At 39.8% G+C, this 20,783-nt stretch overlaps 1 protein-coding gene across 1 annotated transcript in view; it reads left to right on the top strand.

Annotated features, from left to right (window-relative positions):
* Positions 1-20,712, top strand: part of CTSO (cathepsin O) — a 23,168-nt gene extending 2,456 nt beyond the window's left edge. Inside the window, exons 2-6 of the mRNA XM_023736601.1 lie at positions 5,694-5,861; positions 7,769-7,890; positions 16,323-16,486; positions 17,022-17,114; positions 19,886-20,712. Coding sequence (XP_023592369.1) covers positions 5,694-5,861; positions 7,769-7,890; positions 16,323-16,486; positions 17,022-17,114; positions 19,886-19,920 — 582 coding nt within the window. The 3' untranslated portion in view covers positions 19,921-20,712. The remainder of the gene's footprint in view (positions 1-5,693; positions 5,862-7,768; positions 7,891-16,322; positions 16,487-17,021; positions 17,115-19,885) is intronic.
* The last annotated feature ends 71 nt before the right edge of the window (positions 20,713-20,783 follow it).

Below are 20,783 nucleotides of genomic sequence, written 5' to 3'. Positions count from 1 at the left end.
TCTACAAGTTATTGGTGGGGAGCTGTTATCTATTTAAATAAAAAAATAAAATACGCACATGCTGTTTTGGTTAGCAGCACCCATTCATGGTTCCATTGTGGCAAAAGTAGTTGATTTTCATTTGACGTCTCCTATGACAGCTGTGTGGGATACAATCTCAGACCCATGGATGAACTCAGACTTAAGCCAGTCAATCACCGAATACCTGTAGCAGTGATTGGTTCAGAGATGGGCTTACACAGAGATCGAATCAGAGGACTAGTGTGGGAGCTATTGTAAAATGCGGTTTACCCTTTTCTCCTGTAAAATGGGGCTTTTTCTTTTCTACTGAATGGCACCTGGAAGGCTATAGCCCTATTAGCTCATGACAACTAACTCGTGCCATAAAGAAGGAAGTCTGAGAATGAAGCCAACAAACGTAGAAGAGATGTGCCAAACCAGGAGACAGGGATTGATCAGAATTTGTGAACTAGGCATTGCTGGGACAATCGATAGTCTTACTTTTGGAACGCATGAGTCTGTGCAGTTACGGTGAGAAAGAGTTTGTCTCTGACCTTACGTTGGAACATGTCAGTCCTGCCCTCTGGGAACTATTTAGCGACAAAGCACTAGTCATAATAACTTACGTATGTTGAGAACCTGCTATATGTGTTCTAAACATGTCTCAACTCACTTAATCAGTAAAATTAATCTGTGAGACAGTTACTGTTTTGTACTTGTCTTACAAATGAGGAAACATGAGATGCAGATTTGTAAACAGCTTGCCCCACATCTAATAACATAAGAAAGAAAAATAAATGAATAAGGAATCTGTTTTAGTTTCCTAGTGCTGCTATAACACAAATACCGCCAGTGGGTGCCTTTAATGAACAGAAGTTTATTTTCTCATAGTTCAGGAGGCTAGTAGTCTGAATTCAGGGCACCAGCTCTAGGCGAAGGCTCTCTCCTTCTCAGCTCTGGGGGAAAATTCTTCTCTCGTCTGCTCCCGTAGCTCAGGTGGTCCCCTTGATGATCTTCATACAGCATTTGTCTTCCCTTGTTTCTGCTTGTTTTTGTGTCTAATCTGTTTTTTTTTATAACTCAGAAGTAATTAGGTTTAGGACAGGCCCTACACTGATAACAGCCTTATTAATCTAACAAAACCCTATTCCCAAATGGAATTACATCCACCTATATAGGGGATCCACAATCAACACCCATGGAAGCAGCAGTCAGGAAATCAAATGACGCATTGCCTTGGGCAAATCTGCTACAAAAGACCTCTCTCGAGTGTTAAAAAGCAAAGATGTCACTTTAAGGACTAAGCTGCGCCTGCCCCAAGCCATGGTGTTTTCAGTCGCCTTATATCATGCGAAAGCTGGGCAATGGAAAAGGAAGACTAAAGAAGAATTAACGCCTTTGAGTTATGGTGTTGGTGAAGAATGTTGGATATATCATGGACTGCCAAAACAACGAACAAATCTGTCCTGGAGGAAGTACAGCCAGAATGCTTCTTAGAAGCAAGGATAGCAAGGCTTCATCTCACTTACTTTGGACATGTTATCAGGAGGGACCAGTCCCTAGAGAAGGACATCATGCTTGATAAAGTAGAGGGTCAGTGAAAAAGAGGAAGACCCTCAACTAGATGGATTGACATAGTGCCTGTAACAATGGCTCAGGACTGGGCAGTGTATAGGGTCATACATAGGGTCGTTATGAGTTGGAACCAACTCAACAGCACATAACAACAACAACATATAGGGGTGTGTCAGTCATCTAGTGCTGCTCTAACAGAAATACCACAAGTGGATGGCTTTAACAAAGAGAAATGTATTTCTTCACGGTAAAGTAGGCTAAAAGTCCAAATTCAGGGCATCAGCTCCAGGGGAAGGCTTTCTCTCTCTGTCGGCCTTCTCATCAATCCTCCCCCAGACTAGGAGCTTCTCCTTGCAGGGACCTGGGTCCAAAGGATGCACTGTGCTCCTGGCACTGTTTTATTGGTGGTATGAGATCCCCCTGTCTCTCTGCTCACTTCTCTCTTTTATATCTCAAGAGATTGCCTCAAGACACAATCCAATCTTATAGATTGAGTCCTGCCTCACTACCACAACTGCTGCCCATCCTCCGTCATTAACATCATAGAGGCAGGATTTACAACCTATGGGAAAATCACATAATACTGGGAATCATGGCCCAGCCAAATTGATACACACATTTTTGGGGGGACATAATTCAATCCATGACAAGGGGTTAGCGCAGTGGTTAAGAACTCAGCTGCTAACCAAAAAGGTAGCAGTTCTAATATACCAGCCGCTCCATGGAAACCCCATGGGGCTATGAATTGGAATTTCCTCAGCAGCAACAGGTATAGAGGTGTTAGTATTCCAACACATCTTTTAGGGGGACAATCTATAATAGAATTTTATCTCCCTCCCCAAAGCCATATGGAATCTTCATGATAGAAGTGTTTTCTAGATAGAATGAAGTCTTTTTTTATAGGTCTCCGAGGTCCCTGAGTGGTCCAAATGGTTTGCACTAACCAGTAGAGTCAGTATGAGTCAGAATTGACGCGACAGCAATGAGTTTTTACTAATCCTAAAGTCTGGCAATTTGAACCCACCCAGCCGCACCATGGAAAAGACCTGGCAGTCTGCTTCTGTAAAGATTGCAGCCAAGAAAACCCTAAGGAGTGATTCTGCTCTGTAACACATGGGGTTGCCATGAGTCAGAATTATAACCATGGTGCTTCTGCCTTTGCTCTTCCACTCTCTTGGACTGCCTGTTGGGCAGCACTGGAGACTTCCCTTCACTGTTCTTACCCTCCGCTTTGGGGTTCCTCTCCTGTGTCCCCTTAATGTCTTCTGATTCTTCTTCTGGGACTGGAAACAAATGGCAGAGCAGTGATGGTTTTCATTGGCCCACAGGATACCACCTCCAGGGGCCTTGAACAGAGTTATAAAGGAGGTAAAATATGTGTTTTCGGGTCCTCTTGCATGGTTTATTTTTAAAATCATCTTCCTAATTCTCCTTTCTTCTCCTTCAATTAAGCCTGTCAAGTATTAGATTTTCGCACTGAAGTGTGAATTAGTCATACTTAATCCTTCCAAGAAGTGTCTAAATTGTATTAAAGGGAAACTTCTAATTAGAAATCTTTAATTAAAGGAATATAATGGCAGGATATTTTCCAACAGGAACTGACCTCCTTGACTATGTAGTTATGGTTGTCGCGTTTCTCAAGGGTTGGGACCCCTGCTGTAGATTCGTTTAGTGACTGTTTTACTGTGTCACAGGCACTGGAGATAGAGTCATAAATGAGACAACTTAAAGCCATCAAGTTGCTCTAAACCCAAATACAACCAATTGTTCTTCTTCCTTCTTTTGCCTAATACTGCAGCATATGGTTTTAAGAGGAAGTTGAATCCAGTTTCAAACGCTCTTCTTCGTCTTTTCTGTGGTTCCTTCTTCTTCATTTAAGGAGATCCACTGATTCCATATCCTCCATCACCTCCCTTTATTTCAGGACCGGCCTTTTTAATATGTTGTTCCTGTTTGTCCAATAAAAGGAAGTCAATAGATAGATCCAGAATCAGCTAAAATGGTTAGCCGATATTTGAATGAGGAACATTAATATGGGTTTATAGCATTAAGATGCTTCACATGCATATGTGATATGCATACTTAGTGGTGCAGGCTGCCATCTTTATACAGCCCGTATTAGTTTCCTAGGTCTACCATAACAAATTACCACAAAGTGAGTGGCTTAAAACAACAGAAGTTTCTCTCTCACAGTTGTGGACTCTATTGTTGTAGAGTCAGCTGGGAATCATGGCAGCCTTATATATGGTAGAACTAAACGTTGTCTGGTCCTGCATCATCTACATAACCATTGGTATGGGTCCATTGTTGCAGCAATTGTGTCAAGTCATCCCATGGAGGTTTTCCCTCATTTTTGCTAACCCTCCACTTTACCTAACATGATGTTCTTTTTTAGCCGTTGGTCTTTCCTGATGAAGTATCCAAAGTGAGCAAGAGGAAGTCTTGCCATTTTCCATTCTAAGGAGCATTCTGGCTGTACTTCGTCCAAGACTAATTTGTTTGTTCTTCTAGAAGTCCATTGTGTATTCAGTATTCTTTGCCAGAACGACAATTCAAATGCATCAATTCTTCTTCGATCTTCCTTTTTCATTGTCCAATTTTTCACATACTTGAGGTGATGGAAAAGACCATAGCTTTGGTCAGGCACGCTTAAGTCATCAAAGTGATAGCTTTGCGTTTTAACGCTTTAAATAAGTCTTTTGCAGCATAATTTCCCAATGCAATATGTCCTTTGATTTCTTGACTGCTACTTCAAAATTGTTGATCCAAGTAGACTGAAACCCTTGACTATGTCAGTTTCTTAGCCATTTATTATGATGTTCTTTATCAGACTGGTGGTAAAGATTTTCCTATTTTTTATGTTCAATCCATATTGAAGACTGTGATCTTTGACCTTCATCAGTAAGTACTTCAAGTCATCTTAACTTTCAGCAAGTAAGGTCGTGTCTTCTCCATACCCCAGGTTGTTAATGAGTCTTCCTCCAATCCTGATGCCTCATTCTTCTTCATGTAGTCCAACTTCTTGAATCATTTGTTAAGCATACAGATTGAATAAGTAAGGTGAAAGGATACAACTGTACTGCACTGCTTTTCTGATTTTTAAACCACATAATATCCTTTTGTTCTGTTTGAACGACTGCTTCTTGATCTATGTACGTGTCCTGCATGTATGTACAGTCTCGAAGTCCAAAATCAGGGTGTTAGTAGGGTCATGCTCCCTTGAAAGCCTGTAAGGGAAGACGCTTACCTCTTCCAGAGGCCATCTTTGCCTCTTCTCGTAGCTCCAGGTATTCCTCGTCTTGTGGCGGCATCACTCCAATCTGCACCTCTGTCTGCACACGGCTGTCTTGCCTCTGCATCTCTCCGTATCTATGTATCTTCTCTTTTTTATAAGGACACAGGTCATGTTGGATTAGGACCACCTTACTCCATTGCAGCCTCATGTTAACTAATTATATCTGCAAAGATCCTATTTCCAGATAAGGTCAAATTCACAGGTACCAGGATTTAGGACTTCAACATATCTTTTGTGGAGGACACAATTCAACCCATAATACAGCCTTAAAAATTAATTCATTCAGTTCTTGTTTTCCTGAAATAATGAATAAAACTTACATCCTCACCCCACCTCATCCCATCACTGATGTCCAGCCTTGAGATAGGGATGGTGGATGACATAGAGGCAGAGGATCCGGTGAGGAATAAGTTGGAATTAAAGAGTGGGGTGGGATTTGGTCCTCACTCTTTGTAGAAACACCACTTATAAATAGATGTTATATGTTCGATGAACTGATTATTCTTTGACAAATTCATCAGTTGGTCTAAGCATTTTCCCAGTCTCTGAAAATTTGCTTTTATCTTGCATTGTTTGAATTTGCAATAGTGATAGAACTAATTTACCTTTAATTAATAATTATATTTTCACAATTAAAAGGGACTTTTGGTTTTCTTTTATTTTTTCAATTTGAAAATCTAGAAGGTGGACATATATGTTTTGTTACTTCCAGGTTCTGCGAATTTTACTTGATTTGATATATCTTCTATTTAGAGATGTTGGTAGACATGATCTAAATACAATTTGATAATAAATACCACCCTCCTCTCGTATTTTTGAACAGTGTGGAGGCTGCTGGGCCTTCAGCGTGGTAGGTGCGGTGGAATCTGCATGTGCGATCAAAGGGAAGCCTCTGGAAGACCTGAGTGTACAGCAGGTCATTGATTGTTCATACAGCAATTATGGCTGCAATGGAGGGTCTACACTCAATGCTTTGAACTGGTTAAATAAGGTGAATAATTTTAAACTCTTTGTTTTTTCTTTTTTGATTGTTTACTATGTGTTAAGTATTCAAACAACTCCTTCTTATGCTAAATAATGTTTTCAAGTTCGAAATTTAGATAAGCAAAGCTTGAATCAATCAGAAAATTTAAAAGTGAATTGTTTCTAGGCAAATCAGCCATCAAGAAATCAAAGGGTGAAAAATCTTACCTGAAATCTGTTTTCAGTCCATATTTATGCTTATTTCCTATCATTTTGTAATAGGAAAATACTTGTTTGCAAATCCGTGCCACAAAATGCCCAAGAAAGATGAGAGAAAATTATTCATTTCCATACAGTTTCTGAATGTTAAGGTGCAAAGGAACATTACAGTCAGCTAATGTAGTAACTCTTCTTACAGATGAAGCAATGAGACCCGAGAGGTGAAATCACATTACCAAGTCATTAGCTGAGTCAAAGCTGCCCTTTAAGTTCCCTGTGTGCCACTGTAGGGCTTGACCCCATCTAATACAGTGTCCCTCATTGTTCTTGGTAAACTCTCTGACGCTGTCCCCAGTCAAGCATCAACTACATGAAACCAGACAATGGGAGCACTATTATGCTTTTGTTGTTGTTGTTTGTTTTAATCTTCAAGGCAAAGTTCCTAAGACCTGAATGTCCTTCAGTTATTCATTCACTGTATTTTGTGTCACTATATGCTTTGGGGCACCGTGGTTAAGAGCTTGTCTGCTAATCAAAAGGTTGGCAGTTTGAATCCACCAGCCACTTGTCGGAAACCTCGTGGGGCTGTTCTACTCTGTCCTGTAGGGTTGCTATGAGTCAGAATCAAGTCGATGACAATGGGTTTGGTTTTTTTGGTATATGCTTTGGGAGCCCTGGTGGCACAGTGGTTAAGAGCTCGGCTGCTGACTGAAAGGTCAACAGCTCGAATCCACCAGCTGCTCCTTGGAAACCCTCTGGGGCAGTTCTACTCTGTCCAGTAGGTTTGCTCTGAAGTCGGAATTGGCTCCATAGCAATGAGTTTGTTTTTTTTTTTTTTGTGTATGCCTGGAGCTGCTCTGTACCCATTGTGGGACAATGAACTGCATGTTCTTTCCCTTGACTCTGGGTAGTGCAAATGGTTAATGCGCTAAACTGCTCATCAAAAGGCTGGAGGTTCAGTTTTACCCAGAGACACCTTGAAAGAAAGACCTTGGTGATCTGCTTCCAGAAAATCAGCCATTGACAATCCTATGGAGCACAGTTCTGCTCTGAAACACATGGAGTCACTATGAGTCAGAATTGACTCCGACAGCAACTATTTTCCCCGCTTCTATAAGCCCAGCACTCAGAATGGGAGAACTATAAAATGTATGACTCATGACAGATGAGAGAAGTGGGTAGAAAAATGCTTAACATAACCATTATCTTGTCTTGATAAATCACTGTACTGAATGTGTCTCATTCTGACTCATAGTGACTCTAGAGGACAGAGTAAAACTGCCTTCCAGGGTTTCCAAGGAGCAGCTGATGGATTTGAACTGCCAATCCTTTGGTTAGCAGCCATAGCTGTTAACCACTGCTCCACCAAGGCTCCCTCAAAGAATTGCTAACAAAGACCCAGAGGACTGGAAGGAAGATAATACCCTGTTGTCTTCAGGAGCAAGATGACTCTAGGCTTTGTTATCAGACAGATGGAGATTCTAGAGAAGAAAATGGGAAAAAGAGGAGTAAAACTGAGAAGGAAGGATATTGTCTGTAATTCCCTAGGACATCCATAAGAAGTACCTAAGAACTTAAGATCTAAGAACCCAAAAAAGTATCCACATGATGACGATGTGGCCAAGGAGGACCTTATTTTAGCACATTGGAATTATTTGTTTGATTTTTAAAACAACTGAATGCCCGTGAACACTTTGGGTGGCTATTTTCTTTTAGATGCAAGTAAAACTGGTGAGAGATTCAGAATACCCATTTAAAGCACAAAACGGCCTGTGCCAATATTTTTCTGTTTCACATTCTGGATTTTCAATCAAAGGTTATTCTGCATATGACTTCAGGTAAATGTCTTTTCTGTTTTTTTTCTCTATGCTCTTTAATTTATGATCTGTCAACTGTTCAGAATTAATAACATGATTGAGGGAATTACTTCATGCTCTTAATTGTTTTCAAAACTGCTTTTTACTAGGCAGAGTAACTGGCAATCACTTTGGAGTATTATGGGTATTGTTTCTTGAATACAAGCAACTTACTTTTTTGTATCTAATTACAATAGAAATAACAATTTTAAATTAGCACACTTAAATTCAGTGTAAGGAGATCTGGTAGCAAAGTGGAAACCCTGGTAGTGGTTCAGAATTCAGCTGCTAACCAAAAGGTGGGCAGTTCAAATCCACCAGGGGCTTCTTAGAAGCCCTATGGGGCAATTCTGTTCAATCCTATAGAGTCGCTCTAAGTTGGAATCGACTCAATGGCAATGGATTTGGTTTGGGTTTCTTTTGGTGGCACAATGGTTAAGAACTCAGCTGCTAACTGAAAGGTTGGTGGTTTGAACCCACCAGCAGCTCTGCAGGAGAAAAGACCTGGTGATCTGCTCGCATAAAGATTACAGCCTAGATTGCAAGCAGCCATCTATTGGTCCCAACCACCTGGAGTAAAGGAGAATGAAGAACACCAAAGACACAAGGAAAGTATTAGCCCAAGAGACAGAAAGGGCCACATATACCAGAGACTTCATCAGCCTGAGACAGGAAGAATTGATGGTGCCCGGATACCACCAATGACCGCCCTGACAGGGAACACAACAGAGAGTCCCCCATGGAGTGGGGGAAGGGTGGGATGCAGTACTCAAATTCAAGTAAAAAGACCAGACTTAATGGTCTGACCGAGACTAGAGGAACCCCAGAAAGCATGGCTCCTGGATTTTCTGTCAACCCAGAACAAAAACAATTCCCAAGGCCAACTCTTCAAACAAAGATTGGACTGGACTATGGGACATAATATGATACTCATGAAGAGTGTACTTCTTAGCTCAAGTAGATACATGAGATTGAGTGGGCAGCTTCTGTCCGGAGGTGAGATGAGAAGGCAGAGAGCGTCAGGAGCTGGTTGAATGGACACGGGAAATCAGAGGTTGAAAGGAGGAGTGTGCTGTCACAGTATAGAAAGAGCAGTTAGGGTCACATAACAATGTATGTATACATTTTTGTATGAGAGACTAACTTGAATTGTAAACTTTCATTTAAACTACAACAATAAAAAATAAAATAAAAAAAAAGATCACAGCCTAGAAAACCCCAGGGGGCAGTTCTACTCTGTCCTATAAGGTCGCTATGTGTCGGGATAGATTCATTGGCACACAACAACAAATTCAGTTTAAGGTATAATTTATATTTACCACTTTCCTCTTACCAATTGTATTATAATAGCATTAGCATGTTTCAGTCTTACTGTTGAATCAATCCAGAACTGCTTTGTGTAGACTCTAATATTAAGCAATCTATGTATCTAGAAATATTTTTGAACATCCTCTGTGTCCCTTTTCAAGTCACTGGCTGTAATAAAAATGTAAACCAAAGCTTTCAAATTAAGAACAAGTAGGGAAGAGTATATTACTGAAGATAAATTGTGTCACACACATTCATGATAAGAATGCAAGGACAGAAAAAATAGGCTGGGGAAGAGGATTCTTGTTGGAACTTGAAGGGCAGATTGACTTTGGATGTGTTCAGGGGGAAACAATCAATTAAAAAAGGCTTGAGAAACAAATAGCCAGCTAGAGAATCATTGTGACCTTTTGATAGAATACAGAATAGGTATTCAGAGATGAATAAGGACAAAGGAAACTCAGCCAACCCTTGGTTTCAATTTTTATTAAGAAATAAAGGGATCACAATACAGAGTCCCAGACAGAGTGGGAGAAAATAAGACCAGACTTACTGGTCTGACAGAGACTGGAGGAACCCCCGAGACTATGGCCCCTGGACACCCTGCTGACTCAGAACTGAAACCACTGCTGAAGTCCAGCTTTCAGCCAAAGATTAGACAGGCCTGTAAAACGAACAATAGCACTACATGTGAGGAATGTGCTTCATAGTTCAGTCAAGTCTACGAGACCAAATGGGCACCATCTGCCTGAAAGCAAAGATGAGAAGGCAGGAAGGGACAGGAAAACTGAACGAATGGACACAGGGAACCCAGGTGGAAAACGACAAAGCGAGAGTGCTGCCACATTGATGGGATTGCAACCAATGTCACAAAGCAACTCGTGTATAAAATTTTGAATGAGAAACGAATTTGTGCTGTAAGCTTTCACCTAAAACACAATAAAATAAAAAAAGAAATATAAAAGGGAACTTCATATCTCAAAACTGAAACAGAGAAAACAGAAGCATTAAATTAAATTTGGATAAGGTGCCAGAATGCCCTATAATTTACTGATACTGAATATAAAAGAATCTCGTGATCCAGATGATGTCTACCTGTAGGGTCTGAAGGAAAACAGGCATGAAACTGGATGCTTGCCAAAAATGTAACCCCTCTAAATCAGCCTAAGTTTGCCGAGGACACAACTGCTATCCATAACAAGGGTGGTCCTGAGAAGAATCCACCAGTGAGCCTCGGTTGCACACCTGGAAGGCTACATAGGATCTCTAATGAAGTGTGTAGGGTCACTGAGCACATTCCCAGTACCTCCTTCGGGGGTGAAGGTGACATAATTTCTAAAATGAGAAAGCGTGCCGCTTTAAGTCATCAGTTCCTTGAGAGTACAGTTAGTCCCCAACTTACTTCGGGGTTCTGTCCCAACCACTCTGTCATAAGCTGGTTCTTACGTAAGTCGAATACCTCTTTTTTTTTTTGGCGGGGGGGGAGTTGTTTCGTTATTATTGCCCTTTATTACTAGTATCTTCATAAATCCTGTATAAGGAAAGGGTGTGAACAAGAAGGAACTACATTTTGAAAATGTAATTACAAGATGTTTAGGAAATCCCTTGACAAGGGTGGCAAATTGAAAAACTTAGCAAAGACACAAAAGAATAATAGTCATTAGTCGATATTGGAGAGCATGTGTGGGCACGCACGAGAGAGGAGAGAGAAAATCTAAGGGTCATTGGTGTTGAGTCTGGAACAGGATCTAACCAACCTTTCATTAAGAAGGAAGAGGTCCAATAAAAATCTCGACATTTATAGTGAACAGTGGGCTTTTCTGGCTAGTGAAGTGTTAAGCTGATTGTGTTAGACTCTGCGGGATGATCTTTCATTTAGTTATTCATTCATTCAGATATTTAACACTGTTTTAGGATCAGAGGATTTGACAGTGAACGAAACAGACTAATCTTGCCCTCATGGACTACATTTTAGTGGAGAGACAGGCAATAATCAAAATATATATATATATGTATGGTGTGTTAGAAGCAATCATTTCTAAAGAGAACCAAGTAATGCAGTGGAAGAATCAGAAATATCTGGAGAGAGGGGCATATAAAATTTTAGAAAGAATAGCCATCGAGGGACTCAACAAGAAGGTGAAGATCTGAAGAAATGAGCGAACTTACCCATGCAGGTATCTGGAGAAGTACTGTTTTAAGCAGAGGAATCTGTAAGTGCAAAGGCCCTGAGGCAGAAACATATCTGGTATGCTTTACGAACAATGATGAAGCCAGTGTGACTACAGTGGAAAGAAGGAGGACAAGACTAGCAGGAGATGAGGAGACATTACCAGTTACTAACTTTTAGAAGGGGGTCAGTTCATGTCAAGCCTGAAAGGTCATGGGAAGCTCTTTGTCTTTACTCTGAGATGTAAAACCATTAGAGGGCTTTGAGAAGAGAAATGACATGGCCTTAGTCACATTTTAACAGAATCACTCTGGCTTCCGCAAAGAGAACAGGTAGAACAGGGCAAGGATGGGAGCGTGGTGACCAGTTAGGAGTATGATTGCCAGCTTTAGCAGATGAAAATACAGGGCACCCAGTTACAGTTGTATTTCAGATAAATAACAAATATACATTTATACACATACGTATATATGCATATACATATATATTTGTTATTTTAGTGTAGGTTGCCCCAAATATTTGTTTATCTGAAATACTGCATGTGGCATACTTACACTGTGAAGTGGGGTGGAACTCACAGAGGCGAACAGAAGTACCAACACAAAGGATTCAGCGTAGGGAACGAGATGCCCAGGAGTTAGAAGACTGAAAGCCTGCAGGGAGGATGCTCAGGTCATTCAGAAATTAACAATTACACAATCAGCCACCACCCCAAAAGCTGGGGAAACAAAGGAATGAGAAGACGTTATTAAAACATAGGAGTATAGAAGAGTGTCCCTGTGGGCCTGGTGCTTAGACCTCTGAGAAACGGACCTTCTGCAGCTGATGCTTAGACCTCCACAAAAGGGTGCCACACCGCTGGTATTGGGGATGCCAGGAGAACCTGGGGGTTTGAGCCAGCTCTTTCTCTGGTAGAACAACACTGGAGGGAATTGAAAAACAGGAAGTCCCTTCTCTCCTCTTTCCACCTTCCAGCATCCCTTTGCTGTTGTGGTTAGGTGCATCGAGTCGGTTCCTCAGAGTGACCCTGTGTACATTAGAACAAAACACAGCCCTGTCCTGTGTCATCCACACAATTGTTGCAAACATTCCTTTAGGACCTCCAATTGCCATTATCTAGTCAAAAGCTATATGTCAAGGGAGTTAGAAAATGCAACTTGTATATCCAAGTCAGAACACCAAAATACAGAGTATTAGAATGATATTCTTGGAGATGAGAGACAATAAATAAATATCCCTTACAGAGGGGGAAGCCCCTCAGGTTATATCGAGGGCTTTATATGAAAGACAGAACCCTGGTGGGGCAGTGGTTAGAGTATTCGGCTGCTAGTAAAAGTCAGGGGTTCAAATCCACGAGCCACTCCTTGGAAACCCTATGGGGTAGTGCTACTCTGTCCTGTAGGGTCACTATGAGTCAGAATCAGCTCGATAGTGACAGGTTTGTATTTTTGTTTTGTTTTATATGAAGGGTAGGAGAGAGGAGAGGCACAATGACACCAGGCTTTTTTGCCTGAACTCCTGAAAGAATGGATTTACCATTAGCTCAGATGCGGAAGATTTGAAAAGGAGTATCAAATGCTTTGTTGGGGTATGTAGGATGTGATCTCAGTTAACTTTGGTGGGGGAATGAGGAAGTGAGACCAGAGAAAGGAGGATTTCGTTACTATGTAAGTTATCACTAGGGGTAAGCTTAATCCTACTGGGGGGCTCTGGGATCCAGTGTGAAATATGCACTTCAGAGTTAACCCACCCAAGTTGATGTTCATCTCCTCCCATGCTTTATTACTGAAGGCCGCATCTGGGGTGGGGTTGGAGGGTAAGTAGTGATTCCCTCTCACTTTGTGAGAGAAAGAGCTCAGGCTGAGAACTGCAGGACTTATCCCGGGAAGCTGAGCTGATGTGCACCGCAGTGGTAAGGGGAGAGCACGCGGGAAGGTCTTTCACAGCATCACCAAATATATGGGTCAGGCTCTGGGCACTTCAGAAGTCACTGTTCCCATCTACAGAGTCTGAGATGCAGGGAGGGTCCCCAGCTAGGACATTGGAGACCAGTCAGAACTCCTGTCCTCCAACACTGAAGCCCATACTTGTTTACCTACCTCTGCTGAGAAGGTCCTGAGCTCGGAGTTTTTCAATGTCCTCTGACTTTAGCTCAAGGCACAGCCATCCACCGAAAACTAACACTGTGCAGAACCATAAAAGATCTAAGAACTAGTATACACTAAAACATAACCTGGTCTTAAAAATGACACCCAGGCTTTTTTATGCATTTTTGCTCATCATGCCTCAGGAAAGACCTGGCAGAACTCAAAATAGAATATGACAGTGACTTTAAATGGACAAAAAGGGAAGCAACCTACTACTTCATAGAACAATAGACTGAAAAATTCGCACACAGTGTAACACACTGAATCACAGGGAACGTGAGATGCAGATCAACATGATCATGAAGAGTCTGTACCAGTAAGGCTCGCCTTAATCACCAAATCTTGGTGGAAATAAAGTTCAGGAGAATTCTTTGAAGACTGTAGGTTTTGTATATCACTGCTGGAAAATGAATAGCAAGCTCATCCATTATCAACAATGTGTGTTTTGATAGTAGTTCTACACTGGACTGATAATGGAGCTAGAGATGCTGTTTGGAATATATTTTAAGCTGCTAAAGGTCCAGACCTTTCTGAAAGACAACTGATAACCGTGACATTCGGGCTCTGGAGCTACATGGGACAGTTGCCTGGCTTGGCTTGTCCTTACAGTCAGATGTCCTCTTATTTCTTATTTTTCAATATCTTTGATATGTTTTCCTCAGCCTGCCTCACAGCAGGGTTAATTACTAAGTTATTTCTTTGATCCTACAATGTTACTAACCCTTTATTTTCTTTAAAAAAAAAAAAATTCTCGATCTCTCTCTTTCCTTTATGCTTCGTCCTGAAACTGGATTGCTGATGTGATATATTTTACAGTAAATCTTTGGTTGCCTTAAATAGATAGAGACAACTGTGTTCTGGGTAGAACAGAGAAGATCATATAAATTGTATTTGGGTTACAAAATATTCAAAGAATTTCAATACAATAAAGTCTACTATATATACTGAAACTTATGCTAAAAAATTATTAGATGAGTTAGAAATGAGGAAGGAAACAATGTTTGTTGTAAAGTTAGAGTAGAACTCATGTGCTAGGTAAGGTACACAATTTATACCTATAATTTTATCTTATATTAATTCTACAAAGCAGGTGGAATGACTGTAGTGTACAGCTGGAATCTGTACCCAGGTATGAAGAACTGCAAGTCTCTGAGTGCTATAAAGGGGTTGCACTCGACTACGAACCTAGAGATTGGCAGTTTGAATATACCCAGAAACCACTGCAGAAGAAATGCCTGACAATTTACTTCCAGAAAGTTCACAGGAGTTCTACTCTATATATAACACGTGGGGTCATCATGAGTCAGAATCAACTCCATGACCATGTTTTGTTTTTTGTTTTTTTTTAACACAGAACTTCAAAGCTATAACCTACCATGATGCCTTTCAAGAATTTTATAATTTTATCTTGTATTAAAATAATCTTAACGAATACTGATTAGTATTAGTAATATAGTATCAAAATTCAGAAATGCCTGCTTATAGATTTCCAAAAAACAGAGTTTAACATGTAATATGGATAAATGTGTAAAATCAACGTACAGTGTCTGTTTCAATGAATTTCACGTGCATGCAGTTCTTTCTTGATCCGTGAACAAAGTATCCCTTCATAGAAACTGGCCTCCAGCTGGGCATGATGAGGGATTATTTACTCTTTCAAACCACTAATCCACCCATAGCCTGCTGCAGCAATAAACTGCTAAATGCTATCTGAATAATGACCTGAAATATCAGCAACTTGTTTTCAGTATCCTTTAACCACAAAGCTGACCTTTAAAAAATGTAAGTGGTGGTTTAAGCATATACTATTAAGATGGAGAGGGAGCCTTGGTGGTGCAACGGTTAAGCGCAGAGCTACTAACTGAAAGGTCAGCGGTTCGAGCCCAACAGCCATTCCGTGGGAGAAAGACGTGGCAGTCTGTTTCCGTAAAGATTACAGCCTCAGAAACCCTATGGGGCAGGTTTACTCTGTCCTATAGGGCTGCCACGAGTCGGAATCGACCCAATGGCAATGAGTATTAAGATGTATGAAGGCCAAACATTATATAACAAAAGACTTTATCAGTAGATGCCCACATATGAAAGCAGTAATTGTGTCCTTTGCATTTTTGAAAATCTAGCACCTAGTTTGGGAATTTTAACATTTCTTCTATCGTATGATTATGTTAAGCCCTTTTAAATAATCTGTCCATGTAATGTCTATATTTGATATTCACTAAGGTAAGTTGGTTGGTCTCTGGATTTTCACATGGTATGGCAGAGATGACACGATCCTTCCACATACCCAGTTTTTCTTCTTTCCTTATCAAAATAATCTTTATATTTTAGCTGTGAACTTTACAGCTACTCAACTTCATTTCCCATTGTCCTTGAAGCTAGATTTAGCCACATGACTGAGTTCTGGCCAGTGAGATCTATGCAGACATATGCAGAAATGTGTGTTACTTCTGGGAAATATTCTGAACAAGATGGTAGCTCTTCTTCTTTCCTACATCTTGCTGCCTAAGTATGTATTAAATGGCTGGAGCTCCAGCAGCCATCTTGGACCATGAATTGACTTTGGGAATGGAAAACTCACACAGCACAGAAATAGCTTGGGTTCCTGACATCTTTGAGCCCCGTGCCAGTACTGGACTGCCAATAGGCAGATTTCACTTAGCTTCCATTTTTTAGTTCTTTTGTAATTGCAGCCAAACCCACTCCTAACCATATACAGATTTAATGGCTCATTTTTTTATATTTTACCTTCAAAAACAAATTCCTTAACCAAGTATTTCCTTTTTTGGTAGTGACCAAGAAGATGAAATGGCAAAAGCACTTCTTACCTTTGGCCCTTTGGTAGTGATAGTAGATGCCGTGAGCTGGCAGGATTATCTGGGAGGCATAATACAGCATCACTGCTCTAGTGGAGAAGCAAACCATGCAGTTCTCATAACTGGGTTTGATAAAACAGGTATGTGCTGATGGCTTTCCACCTTCAGCTCTGATTGCCAGATGATCACCATTTGTTTAGAACGTTGAAGTCTGGTCCTTCCCAAAGTCTCAGTAGACTTGCAGGTATAAATCCCATGCAAGGTTTCACCTATAAATTTTGGTAGATACCTTTTTAGAATGATGATAATTCTTGTTTAAAATGTATACGTTTTCCATCTAAAATGTTTAGGATAATTGTTAGAAAAAAAAGAATGCTTATAATTTTATCATACATTTCTAGAATTTTTTTTCCCAATTCCCTAGAAATGTTTATCTGTTTTTATTTTATACAGTGCCTGCGTTAAGGACAATTAATTTAGACATATTTCTCCTGTTTAGAGTGTTGCCTTACCTATAGCTCAAGTTTACTTAGCTAGCTGAAGTTAGCATTACAGTACGTTTTTCATCTCTTGTCCAGAGCTACTATATTTATCAAGAACCCAACCTTAAAGACACATATGCATTCACAACAAGTATGAGTTTTTCAGTGTTTGTTGTGATTTTATGTTTTGTAGGAAGTACGCCATATTGGATAGTCCGAAACTCCTGGGGAAGGTCATGGGGAGTGGATGGCTATGCCCATGTAAAAATGGGAGCTAATATTTGTGGTAAGTAATGAATTTAGGTTTAAAAATCCAGACTAAATATCAAGGGAAACTCTTTGAAAGTTTTTAACTTATAAAAGTATCCAGTTTATGATCTGGTTCCTATGTACTCAAATCACTTTTGCAGTAGTAATTTTCATCTTTTAATTAATTAATAAAAATAAAATGTAGTTTTAAAGAGAGAGACTAGCAGCCCACATATTCATGTTTTAAAATAGTCCCTGAAGAGGGACTATTCAGGAGGCCCTATAGTAAAAACAAATAAAATATAACGAGCAAAACATTGTAAGATAGAGTAGTAATTTATCAAAGTTACCTACAGCAAAGACTAGATAAGCACTCAATTTAGAAGGCTGAATTTCTCCAGAACTGTCTTAGTTCCAAATTTGCATTTTATATCTATGTGAATCCCCCTTTATTTGCATATTATGCTACTTAAGGATTATCAAGAATCACTTTTTCACTGGAATCAAAGTTATCTTTCAGCTACATATCTGAGCATTAGGGTTGTTCCTGAGATTCAGTGTATACTCCCTTTGTAACTTACAAAATCTTAGCACAATACCCACTAGAAATCAGAGGCTTAAACAAATGTCAGAAATGCTCTTTTCCTGAATAACAAACTTTCTAAAATCAACAACATACTGGCTAGTGAACTGTTTAAAGTTGGAATTACAGCTACATTCTCAAACCTTTGATCTAGAAAATCAGTACCTTTTCTGAGTCAAACTAGACCCAAGCTGGTACTGCATATTTGAACAATCATCTAATTTCCTGTTACAAATAGTTCCATCACGTATAGAACTTTTTAAAAATTGTAGAACCCTTCAGATTGTGAGACTGATAAAAGGGAGTCATAGAGATATTTTTACTCCATCTAGTGACTGTTAAGGACCCCTGGTGGCACAGTGGTTAGGTGCTCAACTGCTAACCAAAAAGTTATTAGTTCAAACCCACCAGTGGCTCCATGGGAGAAAGATGTGACAGTCTGTTTCCATAAAGATTACATCCGTAGAAACCCTACGAGGAAGTTCTGTTCTGTCCCGTAGGGTCATTATGAGTTGGAATTAACTCAGCAGCACACAACAACAGCAGAGTAACTACTGTCCAGTCATTCCATACAGTAGAATCCATTATAGTGAATAAATGACCTGCCCTGTGACCCCAGTGAAACAGTTTTCATGAACAGTGTATTAAAAAAAAGTTGACAGCACAGAAATCTTCCAGGTAGAGCTCTAGCAGCCCAGTCAGACTTCCACTTTCCAGCATTGTTGGAGCTTTTCCAGTGTTGGAATTGCGGATAAATTACTTCTGCCATTCATTGAACCCCTGCTACTGAACACACATGATCTCTTTAACTGTGCAAGTGGTGGATCCTGGGTTTGGTCCCAAGGGCGGTTGTTTTCAAAGCTCTGGCAGGAGAGTGCCAAGAACATAATTCAGATATTGGCTTACAGCTGCCTGGATTATGACTCTGCCTCATGCATTCTCTTCCCCAGCTCTAAGCGTGGATTGGGATAATTTTCTCCCTCCACCTGAGTTCATAGTTTTTAAGAGCCCACCTGGTTAGTAATTATATACAAACTCAAATCCTTCTTGAAAGTGGGTATTTCCTAAAAGCTGACTTCCAGTGATGGCCACATTACCTCTATGAGGCAGATAGCATTTGATGAGCCCAAAAGATGTCAAAGATCTTATTAATTACAGCAAAATAGCAGTCTTCAAATACCATATTTTTTTGCACATAACACGCCCATGGAAATAATGTGCCCACACATAGAACACACGAAAATGATGAAATTTAGTGAAACATAGGTTCCCCATGCATATACCACACATGTCTCATGACATTTCCAGAAGTGAATTTCGGCCTCGTTCACCCAGCCTCCCATATTATTGGTAAATCGTTCTGTTCATTTTCTTTAATCTCCTACTTATGTGTATAAAAATAGTCTAAAATGTTACTTTTGATCATAATTGTATACTAAAAGTATAATCCATGGTCAGGAAGTAATGGATCGAGATTGGTTGTCTGCCAGTAATCAGAACATAACAATTTGCATTTGTTTCTATTAACGTAAGTTGATAATTATAGTGTATTAGCTCAACAGTTGAATGTGAAAACCTTATTGGATCATCTTAAGTGAAACCATTAGGTTTTGTTAGGTCTGCCCTTTTCATAGTTTAATCACGTCTTCTGTGTGTTAGTTGAAGTCAGCAACTTGTAAACAACATTGGCATAGCGCGATTATGAAAATAACACAGGAGGGGTTGCATGGTTGGCAAAAAAAGTACATAATAGGTGCATTTTTCTGTAAAAAATAGGGTAAGCTGTTTATGGTGTTTTCCATGATGTTGGGATCTGTGTTCTTAAGAGTTGGGAAAGCATAGCATACTTGTGATTTATTGAAATTTTGTTAATTTAAATTCAAATTTTAGAGTTGGAATTTTGAAATTGTATTAAAAAATAATCCTATAAATTATGTATTAATGCAATTCAGATTTCAGATGCATTCACCTATTCAGTTAACAACTATTTGTTGTTGTTTTTTTTTTATTCTCTTGAAACAAAAACAACAAGCATCTCTTCTGATATCTGCTTTTGCAGTTTTCATGTTTACATCAATGGGTCACTATGACTGTTAAATTTTTTTCTTAGTAAATATTAACTTTTTATGAAACCAAGTGAAAAATAAGTTTTAATTTGCTGTTTAAAAGGCATCTAAAGAAGGAATAGACTAGTACTAACAATTTCTTTTTTTTTTCCCATTTAGGTATTGCAGATTCTGTTTCTGCTGTATTTGTGTGATAAGTTGGGCATATCAAGAGACAGTTATAAAAATTAAGCTTTTTCTAATGAAATGTAATATAGTATTTCATTCTAAAGCATCATTCACCCTTAGGCTTCAACAACCAGCAACAGAAGTTTCCAGGGCCTTATAGTATTTGAACTTAGCTATAGAGCAGTCCCCTCTTATGGAAGGATGGACAGCCAAAGTCAGCAGGAAGAACACCAGCACCCATAACCCAGCAGGAACCTTTGGAACAGCTTACTGCTCTGGTCCAGTTTGGAGACATTGTAGATCTTTTCAGCTTAAAGAGTCAATTATTTTTTGTTTGCTCATTTGTTGTCTTTCTTTCTTTTTTAATGAGAAACTTTAGATAGATCAAGGAGGTATTAAGAGTTTCTTTTCTTTTGTGGGATTGCAGTCACCAGCATTAGTTTACCCCATGTGCAAAAATGGCCAGCCTGAAATTATGTGTGCCTCTCACAATTATCTTAGCAGCCCCCAAGACAGAACACTGTAAGGATTTTGAAAAATCTGTTGCTTTACCTCAAGCCAATGTTGCTAACCCCTTCAACTGTAGGGAGATTATGTGGAAGAAAGTAAAAGGGCAAAATGGCTTCTTAAGATAATCAGTTAAACTCATTGACATTAAATGACCAGTATGGCAATAATGGGATGAGGAACCCTAATCAGCACTGCTTGAAAGACAAAGTGTTGTTCTGAAATTTCGTCGTCGGTAGGAAGCCAATAGATTTTATTTCTTCCCGTGTTCTTTCTGGAACCCTGGTGGCACAGCGGTTAAGAGCTTGGCTGTTAACCAAAAGGTCGGCAGTTCTAATCCACCAGCTGCTCCTTGGAAACCCTATGGGGCAGTTCTACTCTG

The sequence above is a fragment of the Trichechus manatus genome, unplaced genomic scaffold (assembly GCF_000243295.1).
Source record: "Trichechus manatus latirostris isolate Lorelei unplaced genomic scaffold, TriManLat1.0 scaffold00089, whole genome shotgun sequence".
Lineage (NCBI taxonomy): Eukaryota > Metazoa > Chordata > Mammalia > Sirenia > Trichechidae > Trichechus > Trichechus manatus.
The sequence above is the reverse complement of the archived record's forward strand: the minus strand, read 5'-3'. Positions and strand labels throughout refer to the sequence as shown.